The 11,960-nt window shown below is 62.1% G+C and overlaps 4 protein-coding genes across 4 annotated transcripts; 2 read left to right on the forward strand and 2 right to left on the reverse strand.

Annotated features, from left to right (window-relative positions):
- Window positions 1-26: 26 nt before the first annotated feature.
- On the forward strand, window positions 27-1,136 carry MICPUN_69661 (predicted protein; the record flags this gene model as incomplete). Its single annotated transcript, XM_002503548.1, has 2 exons — window positions 27-628; window positions 812-1,136. Coding segments are annotated over 2 exons (927 nt in total), but the record flags the coding sequence as incomplete, so codon positions are not given.
- Window positions 1,137-1,578: 442 nt separating this feature from the next.
- On the reverse strand, window positions 1,579-7,612 carry MICPUN_104880 (bromodomain-containing protein; the record flags this gene model as incomplete). The annotated part of the gene is made up of 1 exon (XM_002503896.1): window positions 1,579-7,612. One exon carries the CDS (start codon window positions 7,610-7,612, stop codon window positions 2,276-2,278), a length of 5,337 nt encoding a protein of 1,778 aa, XP_002503942.1. The 3' UTR covers window positions 1,579-2,275.
- Window positions 7,613-7,742: 130 nt separating this feature from the next.
- Window positions 7,743-8,966, reverse strand: MICPUN_108602 (predicted protein). The gene has a single exon (XM_002503897.1). It carries the CDS (start codon window positions 8,362-8,364, stop codon window positions 7,804-7,806), a length of 561 nt encoding a protein of 186 aa, XP_002503943.1. The 5' UTR covers window positions 8,365-8,966; the 3' UTR covers window positions 7,743-7,803.
- Window positions 8,967-10,510: 1,544 nt separating this feature from the next.
- Window positions 10,511-11,787, forward strand: MICPUN_83398 (predicted protein; the record flags this gene model as incomplete). The annotated part of the gene is made up of 2 exons (XM_002503549.1): window positions 10,511-10,615; window positions 10,696-11,787. The coding sequence occupies 2 exons, from the start codon at window positions 10,511-10,513 to the stop codon at window positions 11,785-11,787; spliced, it is 1,197 nt and encodes a 398-aa protein (XP_002503595.1).
- Between the last annotated feature and the right edge of the window lie 173 nt (window positions 11,788-11,960).

Below are 11,960 nucleotides of genomic sequence, written 5' to 3' on the forward strand. Positions count from 1 at the left end.
CGGAGGAGGCCGCCGCCGAGGGGTTTATGGGTATCAAGGGTCTGCCGGAGGTGCTGCGGCCGTGGCTGAAGTCGGTGCAGGTCGGCAAATACGCCGGCAAACGCGCGGCCGTCGACGCGTACAGCTGGTTGCATAAGGGTGCGTACAGCTGCGCCCTCGAGCTCGGCACCAACAACCGGTGGTGGATTCGGCAGAGGCGCGATGCCCCGTACGTGCGCTACTGCATCCACAGGGCGCAGATGCTGCGGCACTACGGGATCACACCGGTTATCGTCTTCGACGGTGACCGGCTGCCGGCCAAGGGGGGCGAGGAGAAGGAACGCCGCGAGCGACGCGCCGAGTGCATGCGCAAGGGCCACGAGAGGCTCGCCGCCCGAGATCGCGACGGGGCGACGTTCATGTTTGCGCAGGGGCTCGACATCACTCCCGCCATGGCGCACGAGCTCATCGCCGCCCTGAAGCGCGAGGGTTTCGAGTTCATCGTCGCCCCGTATGAGGCGGACGCGCAGATCGCCGCGCTCGCCCAGCTCGGCGCCAAGGGCGACCCAGGCGGGGTGGACATCGTCTTCACCGAAGACTCCGACCTCGTGGCTTACGGGTGCCCCTTGGTTCTGTTCAAGCTTGACAAGTTTGGAGACGCGCAGGAGCTCCTGCTGGAGGACGTCATGGCGGGACCCCCGCCCGAGGCTCCCGACAATCCGAACGGTGCGAACGCGGTGGGTGACGTCGACGAACTCGACGACGATGAGGACGGCATCGCAGTCGTGGGCGGCGCGAGGGGCAAGAGGAAGGGAGGCGCGGGAGCCGCCAGGTCCAAAGCCGGCGGCGGCGCCAAGGGTCCGCTGAACTTTATCGGTTGGAAGCACGAGCAGTTCCTCGAACTCTGCGTCCTCTCCGGCTGCGACTTCCTCCCCAACATCCGCGGCATCGGCATCAAAAAGGCGCACGCCCTCGTCGCCAAGCACCGGTCCGTCGCCGCCGTCCTCGCCGTGCTCCACGGCGACAAGAAGATCCACGTGCCGCCCGGGTACGACGACGACTTTAGGCGCGCCTTCTGGACGTTCAGGCACGCGCGCGTGTACGACCCCGCGCTGCGCCGGTTGCGGCCACTGAACCCCATGCCGGAGGAGCTGGAACCCCACGACGGGGGCGTGGACACCGCGTTTCTGGGCGCAGCCGTGGCGGACGACGTCGCCGTGGAGGTTGCCGAGGGGCGCCTGGATCCGATCACGCGGAAGCCGTTCGTGGTGCCGGCGAGCCCGCAGAAACAAAAGGGGTGGACGCCCCGACGTCGATCGCAGGGTGGCGGCGGCGGAGGTTTCATCAAGAACGCGGCGACCGGCCCGGTGAAACCCCCGCCGAAGCCCATCGCGTTCGCCAACCTCTTCGCGGGCAAGAAGGCCAAGACGGTTGGACGGGGTTTGAACTTTGACGCCGAGGTGGAGGATGACGATCTCGCGGCGATGATGGACTCCGTCGAGAACGGACGGAGCAGCGCCGCGGCGACGACGACGAACGCGAGGTCTGAAGCTGCGTCCGCCGCAGCGGCGGCGGCTATCAGTCGGAGCGAGCTCGGCGAAGACTGGACGCCGAGGCCCGGTGCGAGGCAGGCGGGCGGGGGCAGCGCGGGTGGATCTTCGTGGGTGCCGACACCGTACGCGGTGGCACCGGACACCGGTCAGTCCGAGGCCCCGACGGGGCACGAGACCCCCGTCGCGGATGAGAATGCGGATACGTCGCCATGGGGTTTCGAGCCGGTCGAATCGACGCAGCGGACCGCGGTGGACCGCCGCTCGACGCTCGCCCCCGCGGGCGCACCGGCCAAAAACATGTTTGCTCGATCGGCGCCCGCCAAGAAGAACCCCGTGGGAGCCCTCGCCAACCTGTTTGCGAAGCAGCAGCAGCGGGCGAAGGAGAACCCGATGGAGATGAAACAGGCTGTCAAGACGTACGCCGCGGTGGCCAAGGGTCCCTCGACCAGCGCGTTCGATAAGCTCCGCGGATCCGGCGGCGGGGGAGCGTCACAGCCTGGAACCGGGACCCAGGCAAAGAAGGCTACCATCGCTCAGTTCTTCAACCCGGGAGCTAAGCGAGCGGCTGAGGAGGGAGAGGAGACCACGATTCACAGGATATCCGATTTGCGCGCCGCTGCCAGTGACAAGCGACGGAAGAGCTGAGCATATGCAGCCGCTGGCAACAAGGAAACGAGCTGTGTGTTAAGTTAGACTTATTATTCGCTCTAATAAGAGAGGACGCACGTTAACGTCGTCGTGTGTTAACGTCTGGACGACTTCACCTTGACCACCTCCTCCGGGCCCCAGAGTGCGATATGCTCCTCCTCGCCCTCGGCGTCGTACTTGATCTTGTGCTCCAGCTTGACCGCGTCGAAGCCGACAACCTGCCCAGAGTAGAAGGAATCATCTCCGGGCCAGTAGATTTCGAGTTTCATGCCTTTCGCCCCCGCACCCTTCGCGGCAACCTTCGCACCCTCGTGCCCGAGGTGCAACTGCTCCTTCATCTGCACTTCCAGACACCTGTGCGCGCGGCTCTTGCGCGCCATCGTGCAGGTGGCGCACTTTCCGCAGTCTTCGAAGGCGGGCATCGGGTCGGGCTCGTCAGTCGCCTTGTGCATTGTGACCTTGAGCGCGTCGCCTTTCCCCGCATTGTGCATCTTAACCTTGAGACCCTGCGCAGCTGCCCCGCCACCGCCAGCCTTGACCACGACCTTCATACCGCCCGATTTCTTCTCGGGACGGTTCCACTCAGGCTCTTGACACTCCTCCTCGTCGTACACGGACATGGGCTTCGGGTAAGGGTGGCCCGGGTACACCTTCTTGAGCTCGGCGATGAACGCCTTGCGCAGGGTAGCCGCATCCTCCCAGAGTTCGCTGTGCTCTTCGTTGTACACCTGCGCGTTGCTCAGCATGAGTTCGCACGCGAGGAGGAACTTCCACACCGTCTGGTACCCGCCCTGCTTGTTGAGGCACTTGCCGATTGAGTCAAAGTCGATGGGATGAGCGATCTGCTTGTAGTAGTCTGGGAGCTGCTTCCGTGTGGGCAGGAGGATGAACAACTCCGCCACCTGGCGACCGTCGCGATCCTTCAACTCCTTGACCTTCTTGAGGATGTTTTTGCACGCCTCAGTCTGTTGCGGCGACAGTCCATCGTAGTGGGGCTCCTCGCGCTTACGTTTGCCGCCGTGGTGATCGGGGGATGCGGCGTCGTGGTCGTCAAAGTCGTCCTCATCCGGGTCGGCGTAGGATTTCTTGGGCTTGGCCCGGGTGGTCGGCTTGCGTGCCGGACCCGCGGGCTCGTCGTCGTCCGAGTATTCAACGAGACGCTCGTTGATGCTAAACACGGCGCCATTTCCGGTAAGAGACTCGACGAAGATGTCCGGGTGCTGTCGAAGGATGGAAAGCATGGTAGATCCCGGCCGGCGCGCGCCGGCCAGCTCGGGGGCCTTTGCCGACTCCGCCGCCTCCACGAGCTCGTCAAGGGTGAGCGCCTCGGCAGCCTCATCGAGTGCATCCTTGGCGGCGGTCGCGGCGGGTCCGAGGTTGAGGTCCGTCTGTTTGCGCTTGTTACCACGCGAGGCGGCGCTGACACCGTGTCTGCTCTTGGGATCGTAGTTGGTATCGTCTCGCGCATACGCTCCGGGATCCTCTTTCCTCGGACGACCCGGGGGCCTGCCCTTGGGTTTGGCGATGACCACCGGCGCACCTCCGTACATGGCGGCGCCCGCCTTCATGGCACGAGCCAGCGCACGCTCCTCGTCCTCGTCCTTCGCCTCCTGCTCCCAATCGAGCGGTCCAAACGGATCAGCCTCGTCCGCGACATCTTCCGGCTGCGGCGCCGTCCAGCCCCACGGCCGCATCCACATCGGCTCATCGACCGTCTCATAGATCTTGAACGGCCTCGGCAAAGGCTGGTTGGGGAACCGCTCCTCCATGGCCTTCACGAAAGCCCTACGGATGATGCCGGCTTCCTCGTGAATCTGCGAGTCTTCGTCGTTGTAAATTTGCGCGTTGGTAAGCATCAGCTCAACCGCAACCGCGAACATCCACGGGGAGGCAAACGAGCGTTCGGCGGGCCTCTTCAGGACACGTTCAATACAGCGGCAGTCCATCGGGCACCTGATGATCTCGTAGTAGTCCGGCAGTTCGCGCGGGGTTGGAAGCGTGTCGAAGGGTTCGATGAGTAGCCGCGGGGGCTCATCCTCGTCGTCCGGGTCGTCATCTGGGTCCGGGACTGAACGCAGAATCTGGAGAATCTCGAAGCACTTGCGGCGCTCCGAGTTCTTCATGCGCCACTGCAAGGGGCGATTGACCCAGACGTCGAAAGCGCCCAGGGTCATGCGGTTTCGGCCTTCGGGGCTCAGGATGCCCTTCGCTTCCTCTTCGATTCGCCTCGCCTCAGCCGCCGCCGCCTCCTCCTCTTTGGCTTTTGCAGCCGCCATGATGGACTCGTGCGCCAGCTGCTCCTGTGTCTTCTCCGCAGCCGCTGGAGCGTCTCCCTTCAGTTGGCCAAAGCCCGCTGGGCCGACATCCTGCGAGAGCCACTTGATGCGCTGCATCGGCAGGAACAGATCCTCGATCTCTCCGTCGTCGTATTTGATGCCGTGTTCACCAGTCTGAGGGGTGAAACTATCAACCACGCCGAGATAGAAAGATTTGTCATCGACCCAGTAGATGGCAATGCGGCGACCGACTACGCTCTCGCCCTTGACCGCACCCAACTCAGCCAAGTGGTTACCCAGGTGTTTGTCCGTGTTGTTGGCCAGGCGGATAGACTTGCGCCATTTCTTGGATGCGCCCATCCCACCCATGCGCTCGTACACGGCGGGGGTGACGATTGTTTCCTCACTGTCATTGATCTGGATCTTCTCCTCGCGAGGTCGACAATACGGGAGCAACACACCCTCGGTGGCGGTTCCGCAGACGACAGAGATCGGCTCCGGCACCTCTTCCTGTCCCGGGAGAGCTCGCACTGCCTCCTCTGTGAGGAATCCAGCCTGTTCGCTGTCATCGCCGGCGGAGGCCCCTGAGACGCCGGCACCTCCCTTACCCTTTGTTTTCTTAGACTTGTCGGCGTTGGGCAGGGGTGGGCACAAGATCTTAGCCTCAGACGCCATCGCGACTCGCGGCGCGGCTCGCTCGTACTTGGCGTCCCTGTCGGCACGATTGTCGGCATTTTGAAGCACCTTCATGGCCCGTTTCACGTGCGTGTCAAGGAATGCGAGAGCCTCGTTGAGATCCACCTTGCGTTCAGCCTCCTCAGACTCTGGGCCCTCCACCTCAGCCTTCTGCTCGTACTTCTCCATCTGACCCTCCAGCGCCTGCTGCACCTCTGGTTCCGCGTACCCAAACAAGGTGAGACCGTCCACATCGCGCTCCACGTAGACGCGCGGGGTCGGCGCCATGCTAGTCGGAGTGAAACGGGTGGGAAAGACACAGGGTCCCGTGGGTCCGACACCGGCGACGGTGGCACCCCAACCGGAAAGGGCCGCCGCGCAGGTTCGCACTGCGTACCACGCAAAATCAGGATAATCCTTTAGCTTATCTCCCTGTGCATCCTTGATGGGATCCGACTCGGCGATGACGGCGATTGCCTTGGCCAGCTTGGAGTTCTGGGGATCGGTCTTGACCTCATACGCAGAGTCCTCAGTCATGCCGAGCAGGGGAGGGAGTGGATGGGTGAGGTGGGGCGCCCAGCGAGGAGCCGGGAATCCGACGGGAAGGATAGCGGGAAAATCGTCAGCGCCGATCATGGCCGGAGTCACGATGCCCACGGAGGCCATCTTCACCATGTTCTGGAAGAAAGAGCCTCGCCCGAGGTCTTTCGCAGGGGTCGAAGCGGCAGTGGGCTCGGTCTGTTGCTCAGCCCCTGCCTCCTCCTCTTCCTCATCATCAACGTCCTCATCATCATCTTCTTCGTCCTCATCCACTTTCCTGGCAATATCCATAAGGGGCTCGTCATCATCGTCGTCGTCATCATCAACAACATCCGCGACGTCTTCGCCATCCTCCTCCTTCTTCTCAGCAGAATCCGGCATCGCCACCACCGTTCCCTCCTCTGGCTCCTTCTTCTCAGCTGAGTCGATCGGGGATTTCTTCTCATCCAGATTGCCGACAGCTACTGTATTGTAAGCTCTGCTGATGGTGTCAGGGCGAAATCCTCTGGTGTAAGCGACGGCTGGAACCTGCCCCTCCGGCACCTTACGCTCGTAGTCGTCCTTGAACACGCCGTTGGGTCTGTTCCTTCCCTGGGTCGCCCAGTACAAGCCACAGGCGTTGCACAGCGTCTTCGCGCCTGAGGGACCGAACCTCATCTTCTGCGTCTGCTCCCTCTTGACTCCGCAGTTGTGACACTCCGGAGCGTCGGGGACATCGGCGAACTTCGCTGCGCCGTACACGGACTTGGAAGTCTTGGGAGTCTTGGGAGTCTTTGCCAGCTTCTCCTTCTTCTCCTTTGGCGGCCTCCCCGGCTTCCTCTTAGGAGGAAGCACGGGCCGGGACGCCGCCTCCAAAAGGGGCTTGAGCACCGCCGGCATTTTCTCCGGCTCTCTGTAGAGCGTGGGCAAATCATCGATTCTCATGCGAATGTTCGTAGGCTCCGAGACCCCACGTCCGGGAATGGCGCCAAAGAGCTCGAGCTTGCGCCTCTGCAACTCGCGCAGGATACAAAGCGCGGCTCCCGCGGCGGTATCGGAACCCCCATCCTCGGTCTCCACGTGCCTCTGGCGATCGCCCTCAGCCTCGCCCCACGCCACGAAGTGCTTACCCAACATGTCCGTCCAGCAGTAGAGCGTCTCGGACATGAACTCCCCCTCGGCGAAGTAGCCGCCGGGGATCATGATTCCGTCGGAACCGTCGACGCGCCTCTCGTTGTCGGCGATGCCAAGGCACTGCGGGGCGAGCTCAACGTAGCAGTTGGGGTGGGTCTTGAGGGGCTTGTCCACGCGAAGATCCTTCCAAGCGGTGTGCTTGCGCTCCTCCTGGAGGCGCTGAATGCGGCTCGATCCTCGAGAAGGCGCCACCGGGCCGCGGTTCTTTTTCCAACCCTTCTTCGGTCCTCGCTTTTTGGCAGCGTTTTCCTCCTCGTCGGGTTTGATGTTGTCGGCCATCTTCTTCAGGCTGAGCTGCATCATCAGCTCGCGGTTGCGCTGAATGTTACGTTGACGCTGTCGCTCGTACTCGGTCATGCCGTCGTCCTCTTCCTCCTCGGACTCCTCCTCGGACTCCTCGTCTTCCTCGTCATCTCCGTCTTCCGCCTGGGGAGCGTCACCGTCGGCGGCAGGCGCGCCACCCTCCGCGCCCGCGGATTGAGCTCCCGCCGTATCCATCGCGGTTGATTTAGCGCCGGCAGGCCCCATCGACGCACCGTTTTCCTTGTCGTCGGCTGTCGCGGCGTCCCCATCGCCCGGCATCGAGGGTTCCTTCGCCGGATCCATCGGAAGAGCCGAGTTATCCGCCAAACCGGCTTCACCGAGTGGCGGACGGCTGGCTATTTCTCGGGTCGCCACCTTTGCGCGCGCGTGGCCGCTCCGTGCGCCGACGCGCCGTTCAAACTGACGCGACAGCTGAGCGTGCCGACTGTGACTGGATCTCGGCATGAGGCTTGCCCTCACAGTTCAAAAAACCCCGGCCGACGAAATCGGGATTCATTCAAATTTTCGCGAGGGTCCGTTGCCGAGTGTTTTGGGGCGTGCAAGTTTATGATAGACTATGGAAGGGAGTTTCACTCGGGCATGTAAAGTCGTTCCAATGCTCGCTCGCTGAAAGCAATGCCTACTTCCCACATCCCTCACATAATGACGCAGCACTTTGGAGCCGACTTGGGCTCAGCCAAAGGCTTGGAAGGCGCCGGGTCGGGTCGCCTCGCAGCCGGTGCGGTCAAATCGCGATCAGCAGATGATGCGGAATCTGCAGTCGCCGCCGCCTTGAAGGGATTATCTTCAATCGACACAGACGGAGACCGGCGGAAGGGGTTATCGTCCATCGACGCCTTTGAAGAAGGAGACTCCGGCAACCGAGGAGACGAGGGCTCTTCTTGAGACTCCTCGAACGGGTTCCCGAGAGCGAGTCCGGAACCGTCCGAGGGTGCCTTCTTGACTGACTTGGTCGACGTCAGCCTGGTCAGAAAGCCTCCCTTTGACTTTTTCGCAGCAGCCGCAGCGGCGGCAGCTTCCGCGGCCACCTCAGCCGCCGCCTCCGCCTCGGCCATCTGGAACTTGAGCCTCTTGATCTCCTCCTCGGCCTTGTCCGCCCGGCTTCGGACGGCGGCGGCGAGCCACGCGGTGAACACGCGCCGCGCCACGGTCCTGGCGCGCTGGGCCCAGAGCGCGACCACGGCCGCCTCCGCCATGGCCGAACGCTCCAACGCCAGCGAGATCATCTCATCCCTCGGGGCACCCGTGCTCTTCCGTGATGAGCTCGGGCGAGACCCGACGGAGTCAACGGAGATCCGCGACGAGGACCGAGGCGTCTCTGGCAGATCGGGAAGGGCACCCGCAGCTGACCACTCTCCCGCCGAGGGTTCGAGATCGACGCTCACTTGGTCGACCCTCGCCGAAGCCCCAGGAGATGAAGAAACGTCCGCGTCATCGGCTGCGACTGCGACGGGTTCGCCGCCGCCGACTGACGAGCCGCGAGGTTCCGACGGCGCGCTCGGTGCCGATCCCTGCTGACTCTGTGCAGTCGGTGACGTTGGTGACAAGAACCGACTGGAGAGCCCTCCAGACATCCTTCTCTCCAACGGCGAAGACGCATGTGGGCCCATGGCCTCTTTAACCTCCGAGACATCTGCAGCCATCCGTTTTGCCTCGACAGCCGATGGAAATCTCGGAGGGAGTTCACCCTCCTTGCCCAATATCTCGTCAACGTTGAAACTCACCCCCCGGATGGGACTGCCCCCTTCCTTCTCTTGCGCCGAGGCGATGGCCGTCGCGATCGCAGCTCGTCTCTCCGTGTTTCCGGGAGTCGAACGCGCCAAAGATGCGATCGCGGCGAGTCCCGCGGCGGGAGACCCTGGTGCGTACATGGAAGACTCTGACGCCAAGAGAGCCAACTCGTGGGCAGCCAACCCGGCTGCGAGCCCTCGCCAGCTGATGAACACCCGGCGCTCGGTCCTCCTTTGAAACCGGCGCACGCTGGCAGCCACTGCCCTACTCTCGTCATCTCCGATGACTGCGATACTGTGCCAAGCTCGGAGCCAGACGCTCATCCGATTAGCGAGCCATCTCCCCTGTAATTTGGCCACGCGCCGGTGCAACACCCCTTCTTTCTTGGCCCACTTATGCCACAACACGAACAGCAGGCGCAGTCCGAGTGAGCCTTTGGTGATTCCACAACGCCTCATCACCGCGAGAATTTTGTTCCGCGCCTTGGCGTCTACTGTCGAACTGTCTGCGGCGCTCGAGATGCCTTCATCCGCCTTGGAGGGTGTGCCCCTCCGACTGTCGAGCTCCTTGGGCACCATGTCGGCCGCCTTCAGGCGGTGATAGAGCTGCAATGTTTGCTGCTGGATCGACTTGAGCTTCTTCCGCTCCGCACGATAGCTCTCTAGCGCGAGCTCACGCTCGTCCGTCAGCGACTGTTTTTGAATCCTGCGAATTTCGTTGGGTGTTGGATTGGTGAGTTTGGTGGAGACGTCCGACTTTTTTGGCAACTGGTGGAATTCGACAAATTTGTTAAATCCAGCGGGGGGGCGGGAGGCTTGCGGCCGAAGTTGTCACTCACTGCACGGCTTTGATGAGGTTTGCGAGTTTGTCTTGTTTCTCCCTGTCCAGCACGACCTTCTCGGCGCCAGCCCTGAACTTGGCGGCCGAGTTGCTGACCTCCGGGGAGTTGCCCAGCCGATTGTTGTAGAACGCGGACGGGGTGGCTGCGTTCGCCGAGGTACGTGGAGTGCGGGGAGTCGCGGTGGGAGTGGTACCCAACAAGAGCTTGCCATCCCACGGAATTGTGATGCCATTCGTGCCTCCAGATTTTGAGCCCCGGGGCGTCATGTTGGGCATCAGCTGAGGGAATGCCCCGTCAGCAGTGGAGCTCAAATTTGCTGGTGGCGATAATTCAACTCAGCCCCTCTCGGGTCCGCGGCGGTGCCGCCCGGATCTGAAGTCGCGCGGAATTACCACACTGGCCCTCAGCCGGTGACGAAGTGGAAACAGCCGCACAGAACCTATCGCGTCGATGTGAAGCGAGCGCGACCCGACTGGTCGATCGATTTCCCCGGGGTTTGAACAGGTTTGGTCGTGGACCTTTCGCAGACCGAACTTTCCTGTCCTTTCCTCGCGTCGCGGGAGGCTGCTAATCTTTTGACTTGTGTGTCTTTTCAGTTTTGTTGATGATAGTTTGCTATTAACACTGTTGCATCATGTATGCATCTCAGTAACAAAAATGACGAGTATGAGTAATAAGACGAACTCCAAGCTGATTTTGCTGTTTTTTCGGCGGCTCCCCCGGCTTTTTCAGTCATCCTCGAGCCACTCCGCAGTGCGCAGTGGAAGAGAATGGGCGCAGACGAGGACAGAGCGCCCGAGGACGTGGCCGCCGGTGACGGCGAGGAAGCCTCAGCCGGCGGCAAGAAGGGCCGATACCGCCGGGATAAGCCTTGGGTGAGTCCCACCGCCGTTGCGCACCGCCGCCGAATTTTTGTCCTAACCCACCGCCGCCCACTATACCCTCCGACCCGCAGGACCACGACGGCATCGACCACTGGAAGGTTGACCCGTTCACCAAAGATGACAATCCCGACGGTCTCTTGGAAGAGTCTTCGTTCGCCACGCTGTTTCCCAAGTACCGCGAGAAGTACCTGAGGGAGGTGTGGCCCTCGGTGACCCGCGCGCTGAAGGAGTGCGGCATCGCGTGCGAGCTCAACCTCGTGGAGGGTTCCATGACCGTGCGCACCACGAGAAAGACGTTCGATCCGTACATCATCATCAAATCTCGTGACCTCATTAAGCTCCTGTCGCGCTCGGTTCCCGCGCCCCAGGCGCTGAAGATCCTCCAGGACGACGTGCAGTGCGACGTGATAAAGATTGGAGGGATGGTTCGGAACAAGGAGCGATACGTTAAGCGTCGGCAGAGGCTCATCGGGCCCAATGGGAGCACCCTGAAGGCAATCGAGATGCTCACGAACTGTTACGTCCTGGTGCAGGGCAACACTGTGTCCTGCATGGGTGGCTGGAAGGGGCTCAAGATGGTACGAAAGATCATCGAGGACTGCATGCGGAACATGCACCCTATCTACCACATCAAGGAGCTCATGATCAAGCGGGAGCTCGCCAAGGACCCGGCGCTGGCGGACCAGAGCTGGGACAGGTTCCTGCCCAAATTCAAGAAGAAAAATGTGCAGCGCAAGAAACCCGCCAAGATCGGCAAGGGCAAGAAGGACCAGGTGTTCCCGCCCGCGCCCCAGCCGAGCAAGATCGACATGCAGATCGAATCCGGCGAGTACTTTCTGTCCCAGGAAGCGAAGAGAAGGAGGGCGGCGCAGGAGAAGCTGGACAAGCAGAAGGAGGCGCTGAGTGCGTCGCAGAAGCGTCGACGGGACGCGTTCATCGCGCCCAAGGAGGACGGGCCCGAGGATGGGGACGCGGCGAGGAAGAAAAAACGCGAGGTAAGCGCCGACGACGTCAAGGCCAGCGTCGCCAAGCTCAAGGAGAAGTCCGCCGCAAAGAAGGAGGAGGAGAGGAACCGAAAGTCCAGCAGGAACGTGTTGGGGGCTGGTAAGAGGGAAAAGAAGGAGAAGAAGGAGAAGAAGGAGAAGAAGAGGTCCTCGGACTGAGACAGCCTCTCCGCTAGCCCTGTCCCCCCTTACAGTAAGATTTGTGTGGTGTCATTCGTCGGGTCGCCTCATTGTTACTTCGCGCCAGCACGCCGACAGAACAATGCACGCCCCGAACGCGTGGGCGACTCGTGCGTCGCGCGATGGCGTCGTCGCCATCGATGTTTCCCGAC

The sequence above is a fragment of the Micromonas commoda genome, chromosome 7, assembly GCF_000090985.2.
Source record: "Micromonas commoda chromosome 7, complete sequence".
Lineage (NCBI taxonomy): Eukaryota > Viridiplantae > Chlorophyta > Mamiellophyceae > Mamiellales > Mamiellaceae > Micromonas > Micromonas commoda.

What these genes read in the sequence shown, in the direction of transcription:
- MICPUN_108602 (XM_002503897.1), bottom strand. Translation starts at nt 8,364, where the DNA reads ATGGCGGAGGCGGCCGTGGTCGCGCTCTGGGCCCAGCGCGCCAGGACC.